Source organism: Mustela erminea, chromosome 2 (assembly GCF_009829155.1).
Source record: "Mustela erminea isolate mMusErm1 chromosome 2, mMusErm1.Pri, whole genome shotgun sequence".
NCBI lineage: Eukaryota > Metazoa > Chordata > Mammalia > Carnivora > Mustelidae > Mustela > Mustela erminea.
The window spans coordinates 104238327-104258338 of record NC_045615.1 but is presented as its reverse complement, the minus strand read 5'-3'; the positions used below and the strand labels follow the sequence as shown (position 1 = coordinate 104258338).

The 20012-nt window shown below is 45.8% G+C and overlaps 1 protein-coding gene across 3 annotated transcripts in view; it reads left to right on the top strand.

The window, feature by feature from the left end:
- The window catches only part of CLNK (cytokine dependent hematopoietic cell linker), a 164759-nt gene that overhangs the window by 74633 nt on the left and 70114 nt on the right, over positions 1 to 20012 (top strand). For all 3 annotated transcript variants that reach the window (XM_032333851.1, XM_032333852.1, XM_032333850.1), the window contains exons 3-4: positions 7814 to 7885; positions 17341 to 17370. In XM_032333851.1, the coding sequence (XP_032189742.1) occupies positions 7814 to 7885; positions 17341 to 17370 (102 nt within the window). The remainder of the gene's footprint in view (positions 1 to 7813; positions 7886 to 17340; positions 17371 to 20012) is intronic.

Sequence of the window (20012 nt, the reverse complement as noted above, 5' to 3'; positions counted from 1 at the left end):
AAAAAGACAACAGAGTGCTGTGTCTATGGAAGTGTTCCAAAGCTCTATAGCTAAATTAATGACAGAATAAGGAAAGCAGTAGGTTATGGTGTCCATATTTTCAAAGTCCACATGAGAAACAAATGTCTTATCCTTGGAGGTTGAGTGGCAGAAGTAGACTGAGCCAAAGAGATCATATCACAGGGACAGACATGACTTGCTCTTTAAGTATATGCTCTATGTAAATTTACTGAAGCATTCAAAGCCATTCACCAGGAACAGCAAGAAAATTCTAGAGTTAAGGCCAATGACATAACCTCTAATGCCTATAAAGTATTGGATTAGATAATGAAGTTGAATTTCCTGCTTTAAAAAAAAGGTAGGGGGGAGACCTGTTGGAATCCAATATTCTATTTACCTGGGAAAATATTGGGCAATTAACTGGCTGCCAAGGAAGCAGTTGTTACACTTAGATTAGATTGGATCCTTCTGGATGACCAGCCAGTACAGCCAAGCTCCCAAAACAAATGGCTGGGTAAAAGACCAAAATGACGGAGCAGCATAATTGTACTTTCTGTAAAGTCCCTGTCACCAGTAGGTCTCCATTTTTTCTAGCAGATGCTTCTCATTCTCCTAAAGTTAAGGAGAGCTTTATGTTGGTATCCTCAGCTATATGACATAATAATCACATGCTGGTTGTTCTCAAAAGAAAAATCAGAAAACAAAAAAGAAGCGACCTACAAACAAATTAATAATTAATGCCAGGATTTTGTATCTCTCCAATAAAATAACCTACCATTTTGACCTGGATGAAATATTTTAATTATCAAACTGCACTTCTCAATGTTATTGGTTGTCTACCTTTGGTAATCTTTAGTCATTCTGAGTGAGAATCAGGTCCTAGGTTAAAAAAAAAAAAATGACCACTAATGTGCAGTTGATATATGAGGGAGGTACTGTAGCTCTGCCTTTTCTTGTTTGTAAAATGGGGATGATGAGATAAATCAGTGACTCAATCAGTTGGCAGAACCTAATTCAAATCCAGATCAAGTACAAGTATGTGCTCTTTTTTTTTTTTCTTTAAGATTTATTTATTTACTTTAGAGGGTCGGGGGAGGGGTCAAGAGAGAATCTTCAAGCAGACTCCAGGCCGGGTATGGAGCCTGACAAAGGGCTCAATCCCATAATGCTGAAATCATGACATGAGCCAGAATCAACAGTGGGACACTTGACTATGCCACCCAGGTGCCCCCTCAAGTGTGTCCTCTTAATTCTGTGTCCACACCATTACCTTTGTGAGGACTGACACCTCTCTGACCTGATAGTCTCCTCCTCAGGGGACAACTGTCCTTAAAATCTTCAGCTTTGTCCCCATCTTTCCTTCCAATTTCCTTTCTCTCCTACTGAAAAATAGAGCCAAGGCCCATTTTGACTTTGAGATCTCAGACTTTCCAAAGATTCAGAATGCAATGTGATTTTGTACTAGACTTTGTGAATCTCCACCTAGGTTTCCCTCAACCTTATTTGTGAATTGCCTTGGTTGGATTTGGCTTACCTTGAACAGCCCACATCCACTGACTGGTCCACCCAGAGGCACGAAAGGCCAGCTCTCCTACCACAGTTCGGGACATTGTGAAGGGCCATCATGACAGCCTCAGAGTACAGCCCATATTGTTCCCTTGCCAATCTTTCCCCTTTTCTCTCCTTCCTTGGGGACTGATCCCAGGAGCTCACCCTAATGCATTTCTTACATGATTCCATCAGGGCCTATTTCCTCAGGATCCCAACATCATCAATTCCTTAGGAGACAGAACATGAGTTAAACATGAGATGAAGAAATCCAGTAGAGCTGGGGATAGAGTGGGATAGGTCTCTTTCAGAGAGTTCTGTGAGGACTTCATGGATTAATATGTGTGAAATGCCAAACAATAGCCAGTAAGCTATAAATCCCATGTAAGTTTTGAGTTGTCATTATGATCATTATATAGTGTTACACATTATTACCACTCATAATCTTGGAGTCAACAATCCAGGTGCACAAGTCACTGAAGGATTATGACTTAAGAGCAATTTGTGTGATTTCTCAGGAGTCTGCAAGATACCTGTGAATGTATAGAATGGGAAGCTTCTGAAAAAGTTGCACTTGATCTGGAAGTTTATGAAGAGAAGTGTAGTTTCACAACAAAAGAAATGGTAGTGCTTTCTCTGCGCTGGTCAGACTGTGACCACCATATTGGGTGTGGCTCAAAGTACAGGAGAAGGTGAGAAATTTGAGAGGAATGACCAGGACAGATTGAAGCAGGTGTCTTTAGCTTTAGATTTTTCCACCTTCCTCCCACCTCCCAGCTCGCCCCATCATCTGTCTGAGAACTACCTTTAGATCCTCATCTATCACTTTGGGGAAGCTGCCCTTGACTACCTTCTCACTTAAAGATTTAACCAGTTTCTTCCTTCTTTTTCCTTCTAGATCATATATGGGTTTTGTTGTTATTTGTTTTTTTTTTTTTTTCTCATTGCACCTATTGTTTTGCCTTAATTTGGATTTGGGTCTAATTTATTTTCTGAAACTTAAGACAGGTTAGATGCTTATATGTTAGTTTCCTAGGGCTGCCATCATAAATTACCATAAACAGGCGGCTTAAAACAACATAAACTTATTTTCCACAGTTCTGGAACCCAGCAGTTTAAAATCAGCTGGGCTGTGCTCCCTCTAAAGACTCTGCAGGAGAATTCTTCCTTGCCTCTTCCAGACTTGGGTGGTTCCATGGCCCATGGCTCCAGTCTCTGCCTCCATCTTCATGTGGGTCTTCACACAGCCTTCCTTCATGTTCTCTCCTCTCTTCTCAAAAAGCCCTGTCATTGGTTTTAGGGTCGACCATATTCCCGGACGATTCCATCTCAAGATCCTTAGCAGGATTATATTCTCAAAGAATCTTTTTTCCAAATACAGTCACATTCACAGTTCTCAGGAACACATATTATTGGTAGACATCCCTCAACCTACTACAGCATGTATATATTGATTTCACCATGGAACTAGTACACCAGTTCTAAACTGTCAGGTAGGTTAGGTCTACTCAAAAAGCAATGGGAATCATAGAAGTTATATTAAAAAAAAAAAAGGAGAGATCAAGAAAACAAATGTGTGAAGGGATACCAGATGGGTTTTGTTAACTGACCATGCAAGTGGGAGGCGGAGAAGAGAAGAAAATCAAGGATGGCCAGAAGGTGTTGAACCTCAAATGCTGGGAGGATAATCAAGAAAAGAGGCTGGATGGTGTGGGTGATGTGTTCTTGCTCTTGTTTTGGCAGGATGAGAGATGTTTGGAAGCAGGCTCACCTGCTGGTTCTCTGTGCCTCAGTTTCCCCACAAGCCAGTGGCACTTCTCACTTTTACAGGATGTCCTGAGTTCTCTGGGCAATGAATTAACTTGTGTTGCTTCCCTGGTGGGCACTTGAGTAGGATCAATGACAAGTAATAGAGTAGCAGTTTAAAAATGCTGATGTGATTCATTTTACGACATGGGTGGGACAGGCAGAGTGGCCCACAGAAAGGACAGCTGGTCCCAAACGTTTGAGGCCTTGTAAAATGATGCATATCTACTTAACACTGCTGTAGTAAACAGAACTGTCATTCCTAGGCTCACAGACACAATGGCCAACTTGGGAATGCTGAACCTTCCAAGGTCAGATCTCAATTTAATGCAAAGCAAACAATCTTGACCCACGATGATTAACATTCTTAAGCACATTTTCTGTGACAGACTGAAACTTTATGATTCTTTCAACATTGTACTTTTTTTTTTTTAATGTGTCTCTAAAAACTGGAGCCCTAAAGAATGATTTGAAATAGAGAAACCTGGTAGGGGGTAAAACTGTGGAACTGGACATTTCAGTTTTCCTTGAGTTTAGCAAACAAAATTCAAAGCCAAATAACTGGGAAGGAGCAGGAAACAGGGAGAGAACCACTTTGATTTCTAATCTATGCTCTTTCCATGCATTTCCAAAGCAAATAGACTTTAACTACTTATTATCCAGGTAAATTGCCATTTATTTGCCAGCTTCGTTAACAGTTTCCTCATATAATCCATTGTCAGAGGAGGACCTCCCCACCCGACCCATTTTCTCTCTGTTCCTCAGTGGTTTTCAGTGAGGTCCGGCCCTGAGCTTCGGGAAATCACTGGCTCCTGGTTCCCCTAAAGCACATCTGACATGCACCTAGCCAGAGGTCAGAGCTCTGGCCTGCAACCAGCTTGCTCACTGTAGCCAAACCCCCTTGGCTCTCAGGCTCCTGTGTCCTTGTCTGTATCTTGGAGCTGAGAAGGAGACCTGCCTATCTGAGGGTTGCTGTCAACATCAAATACAAAAGAATTTGAATTCAACTCTCTTCTTAAAGTTAAAAGGTCGAAAACAAGTTATCTGGAAAAGTAAAGGTAGCATCCAGGATGTTGGGTTCTTAAGGTATCTAGAAAGAGGTTGAGGAAATTCTCAGAATCTTTCCCATTCTCCTACCATGGGACACGTTAAAGCCATTTAGGCAAACGTTATGTGGTTGTCAGAGTGCACAAATGCTCTGACATGATAGATGAAACTGAGGGTCTCCTTCTCTGTGCAGGGACAAGTCAGGATTTCCCTGATAGCAGAAAGACCCACAGGATTTGGCACATAAAGGGCATGCTCACTTCTGTGAATGAGCCCAATGGGCAGGCCATTTGTTGATTCTTTATTGATTCATCTATTTGTATCTTACAAACATTCCTGAAGTCAGGGAGCCAGTGTGCTGGGAAAGAAATAATTCCCAGGATACGGCTATACTGTCAAGCCACTAGTCTAGGGGAACACAATCACATGAACAGGCACACAAAAAATAAGATTGCTTGTTTACTTGTTTATGGCTTATCTCCCCAACAAAAGTAAGATTCATGAGGCAAACTCCATCCACCTTCTTTAACAACTGCATCTTACTGCATGGCCTCCAGCCTGGTACAGATTAGATTTGATAACTGTTCATTGAATTAATGAGTGAATGGATCTGTGAACAAATGAATGAATGATTAAACAGAGATATATCAAAAGTCCTAAAGAGGAAGCAGCATAGAACTCATGGGAAACTAGTATTGGAACTAGACCCTGAAGAATGGAAAAGTTTTTGGCAGATGGAGAGGAGGCCAAAGAAAAATCTAACTAGTGATGTGGGAGCATGCAGACGTAGGGCCCAGAGAGAGGACAGTGTGGGGCCCTGGCAGGGGGACAGGATGGGAGGGAACAGAGACACAGACAACAGAAATTGTGCCCAAGGCCGCTGAGGCAAGCCTCTCAGAGATCATGGGAATGAGTTTGGATTTCATCCCCCAGAAAGGGAAAGTGGTGTGGCTTTTCAAGCAGGGAGTTGACATGATAATATCCTGCTAAGTAGAAAGGTCACAGTCACTCCTGCTGCATTTTGGTGTGTGGATTGGATCCGAAGCCAGAAAAGCAGGTAACAGCTTGATGCTGGGGATTAAACTGAGATAAAAAGAGCAGATTGATGATGGAAAAGAGCAAGGCAGAAGGAGCAGGAGAGGGGAAATCCGTGTGTCTGCCAAAAGAGCATGGTGATGTTGGTGTTGGCGACAGGAGAGAGAAAGCTCAAGGTTAGTGCCCAGGCTGTTGGTTTGGAAACTATATGAGCAAGAGAGGTGCTCACTGGGAAAGGGGCTCTGTCTGGAGGATAACCACGCAGAAATGCCCAGAGAAGAGATGCCCATGTCAAGAACTTAGAAGGCATGAAACAAGTTTTGCCCAGAAAAATAGAAAATCATGAAATATATGAAATAATACAATAATTAAATGATTTTTGAAATCATGAAATGGTGAAAAAAATAAAATGAAAAACAAACTGAGGGTTTTGGAGGGGAGGAGGGTGGGGGGTTGGGTGAGCCTGGTGGTGGGTATTCAGGAGGGCACATATTGGATGGAGCACTGGGTGTGGTACATAAACAGTGAATTTTGGAACACTGAAGAAAATTTTAATTTAATTTTAAAAAATAAAATAAAATAAAATAAGATGAAAAATAATAAAATAACACTTCATCTTTCTGTCAATTTATACAATGATGAACTCTATCAAACAACACACTAAATTTTTTTAATTTATTTTATTTTTTTTATTTTTAAGGATTTATATATTTATTTGAGAGAGAGAGCATGAGGAGGGGAAGGGGCAGAGGGAGAGGGAAAAAAAGAAACCTTAAAATAGACTCCCTGCTGAGCACGAAACCCAACATGGGGCTGGATCCCAGGACCCTGAGATCATGACCTGAGCTGAAACTAAGAGGTGAATGCTTAACTGACTGAGCCACTCAGGAGCCCCACACTAATTTTTTTTAAACACTTATTTATCTATTTCAGAGAGACAACAGGGGGAAGGGGGAACGAAGAGGGAGGGAGAAGAAGGTGGAGAGACAGAGAATCTTAAGCAGGCTCCACACCAAGCATGGAGCCCTATGCAGGGCTCGATCCCATGACTCTGAGATCATGACCTGAGACTGCCTAAATGACTGAACCACCATGGTGCCCCTCCCTAAATTTTTTATTTATCGCTTCACAGCCTATAGGCTGCACACAAAATCCAAGATGGACAGTCCAATCGCCGACAGGCATTTCCCGGAGTCCTTGGCTCCTGCATGCACAGGCTGCCCACTGAGGGCCCACTGTGGGCCAGGAGCCAACCCCTACCCAACAGAAGCACCGTCTGCACATCTCTGCCCTCACAGGCATGGTCGTTGAGCTAGCTTAGCAGACCTGATCACAAGCTACAGGTTAAGACCAAAGGAAAATTACAACTCGGACACATGCTATGAAGGATCCAGTCTCAGACGGCAGGGAAGGTTCCTCTGAGGACTGAGCACCTGTGCTGAGCTCAGAAGTAGGAGTGAGAAGAGAGACAATAAACAATACCTGAAAGAGGCCTGGGGGTTAGGGTAGTGAAAGTCCAGGGACCCGGAAGAAGCGGGTTTGCCTTATGCGGAGGAAACCAGGAGGACAAGAAGGTCAGCCGAGCTAATGAGGCAGCTGTCGAGGAGCATTCTTGGAAGAATCCTTTATCAATAAATGTCTGCTAACGTTCACAAAATACTGCAAAAGAAATGGAAGTATCTCAAACGCGGCTAATTGAACGAACGAGGATGCATAATAGTAATGGTTTACAATAGTGAGTGTGAACAGATTAACTCAATTTAAAATAATTTAATCTTTTCACAGTAAATGCCATAGCAAAGTATCTAAGTTATATAGAATTCCGATAAATGTCATTTGAATCTGAATTGATATTGCTAAGTAATCTTCCTTCCTACATTGGATGATGTCTGCTAGCGTGGGGTCAAATTCGACTAACAGAGGAAGCATTTGAACATTCTTTGGCTCACAGGCCCTGTCTCTCTTTGACAGCCTCCCATCAATCGCATGGTGAAGGTGTGATCCTCCTCATTTTACAGAGCGATGTCACAGGGACTCACGCAGCTCAGGGAGGGTGCCAGCGTGAGCCTGCTGATGTGGGACAGCAGCCCACATCCTCATCCTGACTGGAGTGCTTCTTCACCCCACGCTACCGCTCCTTGTAAAATAAAGCTCTTACATTTAAAAGATGTATATTGTAAAGTAATTAAATTACTTTAAACATGGATTTTTTTAATCCCAATGGAAATGCAAAGAGAGATTTGGAATTATGTGTGAGACGTTCATTACTTAAATCTGACTGGGTGGCTGTTTCTATGAATGAATGCACTTAATTAATTTTTTTTTCCCCCTAGCTCCTTGCTATTTCCTGACTGTAATTTATTTTCCCTCATCCCAGGGGCAACAGAAGGACAACAAAAGAAGGATCCAGTGATTTGAAATTCCAGAACCTCTGTCTGCCGAAAAATAGGTCAGAATATTTCCTTGCTTATTAATAGAAGAGTGAAAACGTAGCATCTGTGGCAAATCAGCTGACCACCATACACTCACACACGCAGGTGTGCACACGCACACACGCACACCACGTTAATGTGATAGAATTTTATTGCTGCCAGTGGTCTTAGGGGTCACATGGAGACCAAGGTTCAGAAGGAAAAGAAACTCATGTGGGTTGAAATACCAGCACATGGGTGATGCAGGGAGAGGTTGAGAAGCCCTACAGCATCCGCAGAATTTCCCATGAGGGCTGCTTCCACCACCCACCAGTGGTCCAAACAGCCCAGGAGACAACCACTAAGATGGAAACTTCCATTCCCAGCTGGTGAGTGATTTAAATGATGGATCATAGATGCATCAGGCCATGAGCCCACGACCAGCTCTCACACATGAGGAGAATAGAGGAAGCCATGTACCTGTGCGGTTTTTTCTCTTTGTCTTCCAGCTGAGCAAACACTTACTAAGCAGTCATGGCATTAGGACTTGCACAGGCTAGAGAATATGCAGAGATGAAAGACAAAGTCCTACCTCCAAGGGACTCAGAACCAAGTCTAAAAGGTCAGAATAGGGGCTAATTTCATGAAAGGACAAGATTCCAATCCTGAAGCCAATCCAGGTCGGCCATTGCCCAGCAGCCAGACCCTGGGCAACACCCTGATGCCCAGAGAGGGTGGTGTCCCTGCGCCCCAGCAGAGCTCCCTCACTAAGCCCTGCCTGAGCAGCCTCCCTGCCCAGAAGCCCACAAGGGTCTCCGTATGTTATACCACATCTTGCATCCCAACACACTTCAACCAAGTCAACTGCCAAACCCATTCAGTTCCTACTATGTGCCAGGCACCCAGGCGTTCTTAGCACCCTAAGATTTCCTTGAAGAACTATTTTCCCTAAGATGAGTAAATGAACGCCTCTAAAACAGGATATTTGAAATATTGTCAAAACCACATTAAGCAAAGGAAAATTTGTGGCTGTTCTCAGACTTGTTCAATGTTTACATTAAATACATTTGAATAATGCATTTTAAGTCAGTTTTTCTTATTTCTTGACAATAGCAAGAGATGGGAGCTGGAAGGGTTAGAAGCCTTCCTTCAAATGAAGATGGTTGCAGCAATCACATACATCAAAGTAATATTTACAGCTACATTTGAAAAAGAGAGAGAGAGAGAGAGAAAGAAAAAGCAGTGCTTTTTTCCGCAGCAAATTATTTCAGGATGTGTCATAGCATGCTCAAGATATATTAAAAAGAGCAACAGACGATGCTTCTGCAACCTGTTCCAAACCATTTATAAACCTAAATTTAAAAAAAAAATCCCATATGCATACAAATCTCTGTACCGCTGCGTATTTTATAATGAAAGTATTATATGAGTATAAATTCATATTTGAGATATATAAATTAAATCAAAATGTCTGAAAACTACATATTTGGGTCTACCGTCATACTTCAAGAACTATTAAACCGATTAATTCATTCTCTGAACAAATGAAATTATCAGCATTTGGCAGGGAGGAGAGAAGAAGGGTGCTGTGGGCAGGCAGGGCAGACCCCTGGAGCGCCGGGTCTCGGTGCCAGCAGAGCGACCTCAGTCTGACAAGCCCATTTCCTATCTCAGTGCCTCATATACTTTAGAAAGGCTATTTGAAAGTGAATGGGTAGGCCGTCTTGTCCCCCACTGATCCCTGTACGTAAGGCAGTGCCTGTGTGTGGGAAATAAATGTGTGCAGTGTGCAATGTGAACATAGTAGGTTCTCAATAAATAACAGTGGCTAATGGTCGCTGAGTGGTCAACAACTTTATCATCGTTACCTGGAGTGCAGCTTCGTGTGACTATGTGCTGGGCGCCGTTTTAAGAGTTTAATAGGTGCTGTCTCCCTGGATTCCCACAGTCCAAGTGTTATTAATCTCCTTTTTATAGGACAGAAGGCATGTCCAGGATCAGTAAACTCCCCAAGGCTGATGAGCCGGGTGCTTTTCCAGTCGTTACTAGTATCTAAAACAGCGTTGGCACTCCATGCGGCTGCCCTCAGTACTGCCAGCCCTTAGTTAGGTGAGGGGTCCGTTCCTGCGACAGGGGCAGAGGGCTGTCCCCCAGCCTCCTCCCACACAACCCACACACCACCCCCCACACATACACTCAAACACGCATGCGCCTCCGGACCACAGAAGATGTCCACGCTGATGCTGAGTGCCAGGGCCCCACCCATCTGATGGGGTCCAAGAGATGATCCAAGAAAAACACAGGAGCCCATCCACATCCAGTGCCCATGACGCGTCCACACTGCTGATAGGAACGTATCCTAGAACTCCCCATAGAATGCATTGAGCTGAATCCCCAGTATCCACTCCTGCTCTGTACTGGGCCCCAAAGTGCACAGAAAATGGAAAGATTCTGATTGATGTTTCACTATCGAGTCCAAACTCAAATCCGTAGTTAAGTGCCTAACGTGCACCAGCCACCACAAAAGGAATTTTGGCATTTAATCCTCGCAGTACTGATCTGAAGTAGTTATTGCAAATCCCATCTTATAGATGAGAAAGAGAGTCTGAGAGAGGTTCCATTGGCAGTCAGTCACAGAGCCGGTCACTGGCGACACCTGGATTTGGATTCAGTCTCACCTCAAGTCGAGTGCCATTTCTGGGCTCCAGGTGACCCCAACTTTCTGTTATGTCGGCATAGTCCTATGGATTTCGTTTTCTGTTTCTGGGAGTATCCATTCGGCTTGTGTCAAGACTGCCATGAAGAAGGAGCATGTGCATGGCACCCCTGAGAAGAGCAGTCACATCCATGACAGAGCCTCACAGCCGCAGGTCCTGGAGCGTGGCCCTGGACCAGCATCCATCATCACCACCTGGGAACTCTGTAGAAATGCAGATCCTCAGGCCCTGACCTCCAGAATCAGAAGCTCAGGCGTGGGAGCCCAGGCCTCTGTGTTTCAACAAGCCCTCTGGTGAACCTGGTGCCCATTCAAGTTTGAGAACCTCGACTTTATCATCGTTACCTGGAGTGCAGCTTCGGAGCAGGAGCAGGAGGTCTCTGGGCCCAGCACTTACTCTTCCCTACCCACTACCTCCAGGAAATGGGAAGAAGAGAAGAAGTTGCAAGAAGGGGGCCGGGAGGGTAGGAGGAAGGTGGGAGAGTTCAGTGCACTAGGGAAGTGGAAATTCAGAGATGAAGACACAGCCCTTGCCATCTAGATGCTCAGTCTCTGGTCGGGGGAAAGTAAAGGCTGGTATTACAGATCACAGGACACTGTGCCATGTGCAGTGAAAGAAACAGACGCAGGCCCCGGGGGACCTCCAGGGGACACTGGGGGCACTAACGGTCAGGGAGACTAAGGGCTTGCCCACTAGGTTTCCAGCCATGCCTTCACACTCTGCAAGTGGAGACCCTTCCCATTCCCGATGACAGCACTCTAGTCAACACTGGCTCACGCGTCCCACACGCCAATGCTCCCAATGCCCTCTCCTCATTGACTATCCATTTGTTCCCTTTTGCCAGGAATATGTGCCGCAATAGTTAATTCTCCAGAGGTTGGGGGAGGGGAAGGCAAGGTACAGGTGGCTGTAATTCCTCAGGGCCCCGAGAGCCAGTCCTTACCCTTCAGATGCAGCAGCCCTGTTCCTATGCTAGGAGGCCCCCTGCAGGACACTGGCAGCAGGCAGCCCTGCCCCAGGAGACAGACCCAGTGTCAGGGCTCCTTCCTGCTTGTTGCTCTTGACGTCTCTGCTTTCACCCTACACCCCTGCAGTGACCCTGAGCATCCATGACACTGACAGGTCCCTAAGAATACCACTCCCTCTGGGGCGCCTGGGTGGCTCAGTGGGTTAAGCCGCTGCCTTCGGCTCAGGTCATGATCTCAGGGTCCTGGGATCGAGTCCCACATCGGGCTCTCTGCTCAGCAGGGAGCCTGCTTCCCTCTCTCTCTCTCTGCCTGCCTCTCTGTCTACTTGTGATCTCTCTCTGTCAAATAAATAAATAAAATCTTTAAAAAAAAAAAAAAAAAGAATACCACTCCCTCTGGCCCTCCTCACTGGGCAGAAAGATGGGTATTTTTCTAAAACGTGGCCAGCTGAGAGCCTTATGGAGGGCCCAAAGTGCTTTCACAGAGGGAGTGTGGACTACTGTGTGGTGCCCGGTCCTTGGGAACTCCCCAAGGTAGATGCTCAGGAAGCATTGCTGAAGGGACGGGAGGAAGAAGGGCTGGAAGGACCCAGCAGGAGGCCGTTGGATTGCACGATGCCCGGGGCCTGGCACATACTAGATACTTGAACAGGTGGTAGAAGGAGCTTTTACCTGAAGGAAAGGATTGAGGGACACAGAGAAAAGACAGAACAAGTCAGGGAGGGCAGGGGAAAGGGTCGAGGCCATGGACTTAGGAACCGTCCACCAGCTGGAGAAGCGCCAGAGCTAAACTGGGCACACAGGGCACACCAGGCAGCCACAGCCCTGGTTCTCTGCAGTCTAACCTATCCAAATGCCAGATATGGTTGTTTTCACCCTTCAGTATTTGTCAAAGACATGGAGACCGCACACAAGAGGGATCATGCGTTTTGTCCTTGTCGAGGAAAGAAAAACCACAAGTTTTAACAATGAGATTTAAATTGGAAATTCATAACTCCACACTCCCTTTGGACTCTCCAAGTGTGTTAGGAAAGAATACAGTAGGGGGAGGCTCACAGGCCTCAGAGGGATCCTGAGGGGGTGAGGGGGGAGGGCCCCCCGAGCCTGAAAGTTCCTGGGAGGTGTGAGCATTCACACTTCCAGACTTTTCCCTAGGATCCTTTCAGGGACCGGCCCAGCCTGAATATGTGTTTCGTTTTGTAAAAAATAGGATAGAAAAGAGGAGGATTCTTGAAACTAATCAAGGATTCCTTTAACCAAGAATGAGTCCATTCTTTCACTAATTAAATATAAGCATTGACTTGAGCCGACCTTGGTGTGAGTTTCATCTCCTGCAAAGTAATGTGGGTGTTGGGAGTGGTTCTCCAGTCTGGGATCCGTAACAAAAACGAAAGCCTGTTCCAGAGGAGTTTATGTGGGACGCATGCACACGCGTGGAGCAGGTTCGTCCCGTGTCGTGAACTCTCTGCCAGCCCTTGCCAGGGCAGGTGGGTCCACATAAAGACCCAGATACGGCTGACCATGCATCTCTAAGCTGCCCTACTCTTGCGACGCCCTCTAGTCTCTGCTTGCCTGTGCACCTGTACCCTGCATTCATTCCCTCGTCAGTGCGCTCACTCATGCTTACTTGGCCACACATTTGTGAGTACATGATGTTCCAGGCATGTTCTGTATTCAGTGCCTCGTCTCCCTTTTAGGGACTGGGGCCCTGAGGAAGAGAGTTTGAGAAATCGAGCTGTACTCTGTTCTGTTTATAGGGGTGTGAGTTCCACTGGAGAAGCACCACATGAGCAGAGAAGAGCTCTGACAGCCACACGGGAAATTGGGAAAACCCGCTGTCGAGGCTGGTACTCACTCTCACTGAGACGGCTGCACACCCGCATGGCCTTTCTGTGATGCAGCTCTGAGCAGGCTTTACCCAGCGTCTCACCCAACTCCACCTGCCTCCAGGACCACGCGGGTCTTCTAGTGCTCCCCTGCTGGTTCCTCACTCTGGGCATGAGCACACCATGCCTTTCCACACTCAGCTCCCACAGCACCCTCATGCCAACCTGTACTCCCTCCAGTGCTGGGGAGGAGGGAAGGTGTACCCCACCCATAGACAGGCTGTACCCTCGGGGGAGGGGTAACCTGGGCCTCGGTCAACCCAGCCCCAAAATGAAAGGACCAGTACTGGTAGTTAGCCCTAACACTGAGATCAAGATTCCTGTCCATCAGGAATTGCCAGGAGATTTGCTGAAATGATTTACATAAGGCTCGCCCTTTACCAGCACGGTGCAGGCATCCAAACAGAGGGAGGAAGGCAATGAATTTAGAACTTCAGAGTCACCTTCATTGCTCTTTAGACTATATTAAAAGTGAATTTCAGTCTAAAGAACTCTCTTAATGTCCAAGATGGTGCTTAAGGTAAGAGGTAGAGCTGAACCAGTTAATCTTGGAGGCTTGGGACAGGGAGTGGGCTGGCAGGTGAAATCACACTGACCGTCTCCCAGGGGTCTTGTTGTGCATTCTGCTCCAGCAATGGGTGCCTGGGGAGACCCAGAGGGGACCACACACGTCACACTCGAAGGGGCGATGAGGAATTATCCCCACACCAGGAACTTGACCCTGGAGACAGGACCCAATGTCGTCTCTATGGGACAGGAAAAACACACCATCCAAACTTTGTTCCCATGGATAAGTAAGACGCAAGTGCCACCCGCCTATCCAATCAGCTCCTGTTCTCCCAGGAGACAAGGGGGAAAGGAGGACTGGGTTTAATTTAGTGCCCTTTGCAGGTTAAAAATTATTAAGCCTATTAAATTATTAAGAAGTATTAAAAATTAAAAATAATTCAGAAATTGAAATTCTTTATTTGTAATAAAGCTTAAATATTGAAAACCACAAACTGCCGGAGGCCAGTCTTGTTCATTTCATATTCCGTAAACTCCCCCCACCACAATGTGGACACCTGCCTGCAGAAGCCAGAGATGCAGAGGAAGGCCTGCTGCCCAGAGGCTCAGAGGTGGAAGGAGCACGGAGTGGGAAAAGCAGAGGGGTGGCTGCCGAGCCGTCCCCCCGTCCAGCCGTGCCCTGTCCACATGTGGCCATGTTATGGATGCCGTTGATGCAAAGGAGCCAAGGAGCATGCTTGTAATTCCCGGGCAAGAGGCAGCTTGCTAACGAACATGTGAGGCTTTCTTGAGCGTAAAGAACACATCGGATCTCCATGAAGTTTACCAGCAGCCTCTTTGGCTCATCACCCTGGGCTGTCCGACTGCAGAGCATTAACACAGGAGCCTTTTCAGGTAGCCTGTCAGCTGCCTATCTGCACTCCAACCAGACATAACAGTGGAGTGCAGATCCCCTCTGGGGTCCCCTCCTCCCCAGGCCCTCCGAGGCCGGTTCCAGGCTTCCTCCTCTCCCTCTCCCCTTTCCAGGCTCAGCTGGAATAACAACGCTGCTCCCGGCTCTGCTGATGCTTCCTCTGCTAATTCATTTGGCTTGCACTGACGCACAGAGGGCCCTGGGGTGCAGAATCCCAGAGGATATGACATATGAATGAGCCTCATCCCTTGGGGACCCCGCCAAGAGGGAGAATGGATCAGAGAAGCCTGGACAATCAGGAGAAAGCTCCCAGGAACGGAGTGCTAGTCAGTCTACTGGCTGGAAATAGATAAGGGTAGGCTTGGAAATAATAAGGGTAGCAGGACACCTCTTGGCTCCGCTAATTGCTTGCTGGGCCACTTCACTTAACCTCTTCCGAACTTGAGCTGCACCTGCAAAGTGGGGAAAGCCAGCCAGTGGGAGCTGAGCCTCGCTCAGTGCGGGACAAGCTCCACTCTTCGTAGGTGTCAGAAGACCCCCAGGTCTACCTTTGAGGGTCTGAAACTTGAAACAACAAATTGGACAACATTGCCTCTGACGTGCTTTTTAGCATGATCAGTCTTTGATTCCAAAAACCAGGTGAAGCCAAGGTCAGAAGGACAGAATCCTAACTTAAAAGTCCAAGCTCTTGCTAGGCTCCCCAAGGAGACTGGCATCCTCTTCCTCACCCCCAGGCTCAGGACGCTGCCTGTGCTGGGTGTGATGCCTCCGGGCAAGGGCCTGGCTTGCCACACTCCCATCAGGTTCGCTGTGCAGTCGCGAAAGCATATCACTTACATGCCCCGTGTCATGAGTGACAGGTCTGGGGAATCTTCAGAGGCCTTGATCTAAGACAAAGATGTCAAGGAAGAGCCTGTAAGTTCAAAGTCTCAAGAGAAAGCTCCAAGGCCCCAGATAAGTGATCTGCCCCTTCCTGGTTGGCATACTGTTAATTTCTGCAGACTGTCGGGCAGCTTGAAAGGATGCCGAGAGCTAACCACAAGGGCTCCGAGACCAGAGCGGCACACTGCCTTTGGGCTCACCACCATCTGGGGGTGGGGGTCAGGGAGGCGGCGAGGACAAGGGGATCCAACAGGCTGGTGTCAGGCCCCTCGCTCTCTGTGGGACTGGGCAAGCTGGGGAGCTCTCTGAACCTCCCATTTCCTCATCTGTAAACTCAGGACAGCATTAGTCACCCCACAGGGCCACTCCAAGTATTAAAACAGCAGAGGACAAAGGGCAAGCAGGAAGCCAGACTCAAGGACGGAGGGCTGTGGTCTCCTGGTTACTCTTGTCTCCCGGCTTAACTATTCAGTGCCTGATGTCCCAGCCACCAGCCAGGCCTCATAAATATTTACACCTGGTGTGTGTTGCGATGCTCAGTTAATTGCCCCTGTGACGTACTTTGAGAGCCTCCGAGGACAGGTGCTGCATGGGGCCCAGGATTATTAAAGGCACAAACAAGTTGGCTCAGAAGCAGCACCCTCCAGAGCCTTCCGTCGCCCCAGAGTTTTTCAGATCTTTGCCCGAAATCTAACCAAAAGGTGCTTCAAAGGCACCTTGTCCAATGTGAATGTGGCAGCCAAGCAAAGACCCTACTAGAAAATGGACAAGCACACGTACAGGTAACTCACAGGGGAAAAAATCCACTAAAACCACTTGGAAGATAATAACAATAATTCAGTCTCACTAGGCATCTAGGAAGTAAAACAGGTAAAATAAGGAATCAGGTACCAAGTAGGCAGGATCATTTCAAAGGATGGATTTAAGGGTAGTGAGACCCAGCGAGACGGTCTCTTCCAGCTCTGTGGATTAGCCTCCATTGATCCAACCCACGTGGAGAGCAACTGAGTGATCTACAGACAGAGGCGTGGATGGCCCCCATTGCCTGACCTCTTCACTGCACTTGGTGGAGTCTCTCCATGGAAATATTTCAGGGATTAGATAAGAAATGCAAGCATGGATATTCCCTGCAAGATCATTCACCCTAATAAAAACTAGGAAGAACCTACACGTCCCCTCCAAAAATCGCCAAGTAAATATCACCCAATAAAAATAAAATCACCAAATAAATATCACCAAATAAATATCCAAATAAATATCATGTCTTGGAATAACAGCTAAAGATAGATAATGCATTTTTAAGATCAGCAGCCCATACATTCCCGTGCTACTTTTATACACCTGTATGTTTACACACACATACCCTTCTTAACATGTGTGCGTAGGTATAGCAGACTTGCCAAAATATTACCTGGGGCACTGTTGTTTTCTTCTCTGTGCATTTTTCTCTTTTCTGGATTTTGTATAACAAGATGTTGTTTCGGATCTAGAACAGTAAGAAAATGAAGAAATCGTTCTGTAGGTTGATCTGGGAAATGTCTGTCGTGGCTGCCACTCCTCTGGGGAAGGTGTGTGGCCCACATGCCGCTCACACTGACCTTGGTTCTCTTTCCTTCCCTAGGTCATGGCCTCGAATCCACAATGCCACCGGTGAGTCAGGGGCCCTCTGTCGCCTAAGCAGTGGGAATGCCAGCATGGCTCTGTTACTCTTCCTTCCATTCCTTTCTGCTTTTCTTTCAGTGAAACTATTGGCCTGTTCCAGCTGGCATTAGCCACTGACGGTCTCTCCCTCTGGTTGCTCCTGGAGTGCAGCCTGGCCTGTGACCTCCATAAGCTTTGGAAGCTGGCAAGCTGACAGGGAACCCTGGCTCCCCACTTTTAAGCTGTGAAGCCTAGGTCCCTTTGGGCTCAAGTTCCTTCATCTGGAAAATGCGTGAAAGTCTGCCTAAACGTCAGGGTTGTGGCCATTCCTTAGCACTCGTACAACTGAATTCTATATAATGGCTTCCCCCTGAAAATATGTGTTGCACAGATGATGGATTCATTTTATGCTTCTCTTGCATCTCTTTTCAGAGCCTAGTTCTGAATCCCATTAAAGTTTGAGTTAAAGTACATACTCTTCATCTTGGAGCACTATTGTTTCAGGGAAAGTCCAATAGAATGTCCCTAGAAAGCTGGTGGCCACAAATGATGGCTGCAAAGAGACAGAATAAAGTGAGAAATAGAAAAGAAATGTGCAAAGAAGGGATAAAATCATAGGAAGTGATGCAACCTGCCAATGAGCTCCAAGGTTCATACGGTGCATGCTGGAGCATGTCCCAAAGAGCCACGAGGAGGGGAGAAAAGCAAAGTCTGAACTGCGAGTATGAATATAGATACGAAACAAGCACCCAGCTCTAATCTCTTACAGAAAATGCTTTTAGTAAGCTTCTCAGTCCTTTGCTAACAAAGGTTGCTTTCTCTCAAGGTAGATGCTTCCAAACTGTACCAGAGTCTTTGATCCCAAATACACCTCCCTCCATCAGCTCGCTACCCCTTCCCACCACCCACTTAGAGTCCTGGGGGTACTCTAGACCCTTCCAAAGGGGATGGTCCCTGCAAAGGAAATTGCCAATCTGACACAGGGGCTGGTGAGTTATAAACCACATGACCCATACCCCTCCCCCTTCGCTCCCTCTCCATGTTCCTGAAGACAGAGAAGAACTGACAGGTGGGTATTCCATTTAACTAACAACATTCAAGAGACAGAAGCTGGGGCGGTGGCGGGGGGGGGGGGGGGTGGAGGTGGACAAAAACAAATCAAAATCCCAAGAAAACTGATTGAGATAAAGCTGCCCAGGCCTGCCCATACCCACTGGAATCTATATTCTGCTAAATATATTAACGGCAAATCACACCACCCCAGTCTATGCACCTTTATGAACCAGGACAGGTATCTATTAAAATATAACAGAACTGATGTCATTAAGGATGCTTGGGATTCACATAGCAGACTGTTTGCCACGATATTTATAACATTTCTAGATATTTTTAAGTTGCTTGCGATTTTTTACCATGGGATTAATTGAACATAAGGTGGGGCTCCAGCAGGAAGGAATACTATATAGCCATTAAAAAGATGTAGCATATTTAGTGACATGGATATGTTCTAGTCTGCTATTCTATGACAGAGAAGGCAAGAACACAGTGTGCTCAGACGTATAGAGGTTATATCATGTGTGCACGTGTGTGTGTGAGTGATCAAGCTACAATCAAATATTTTTAGTGGGTGTCTTGGTAGGGGGACTTTATAGTAATTTTTACCTCCTTCTTTTTTCCTCACCTGTTATCTTATAATTTTCTACAGTAGCATATATTTTATATGCTAAACATTATATATATAATACATATTACATAACATATATACATTCATAACATATACTATATATATATATATATATATATATATATATATATATATATATATATATATATTCATTCCAGGCCTGGAAAAGACAAACACCAAACACATGTTCAAACTTGGACAATCTGTCAATACCAATACCTTCTGTGAGGCTGATTTACAGAGAATAGGGCCATGTTTTTCCATAAAAATAAACTCAGGAGTTTCTTTCCTTCCACTGATTAAAGAAGGAAATGAAAGAAGATAGCCCTATTTAGAAAGTGGTCCTTCTCTCTTAAGACACCGTATACAATAAAAACTCTGATAGAGATATATATTTGCTATTGGCTATTTCAATTAAATGGACAAGAAATTTCATTTTGTCCAGGAGCACTTGTTTTATTTTTGTTTTTTTGTTTCCCAAAGAAAGCAGTCTTGAGAGTTGGTTTTTCCCACTTTCAAAAGAAAAATTAATAAGGATTTTAAGAGTAGGAGGAGGAAAGGCAGGAACGGGATACATGCACATCCAATGCCCCCTGCTGGCCCTTTATAGACATTGCAACATTTGTATTAATTTCGCCGAGGCTGGTTTTCCCCGCAAGATGTGGGCAAAATCAGTGGACAGAAACAATGTGAAAAGTTGGTGGTTGAATTGCTGGGAAAAGGTGTTCCTCCAATTCTCATAAGCACAAGCCAGGATTTCAAATCGCCCATGATTGGTAAACCCAGCGATTCAGAGCTGCCTTTAAAATGTATTGTGTATCAGAATCACAGTAGTCACAAATGTGTATTCTCAAGCCCACTCCAAGGTCTGTGCTTTTTCACAGGTCTGTCGTGAGACTAGCGAGTCCTTGCCTTCCCGGGATAACTCCACCTCATGTAGTGCTAGGGCTGTCTTTGGAAAATCACTG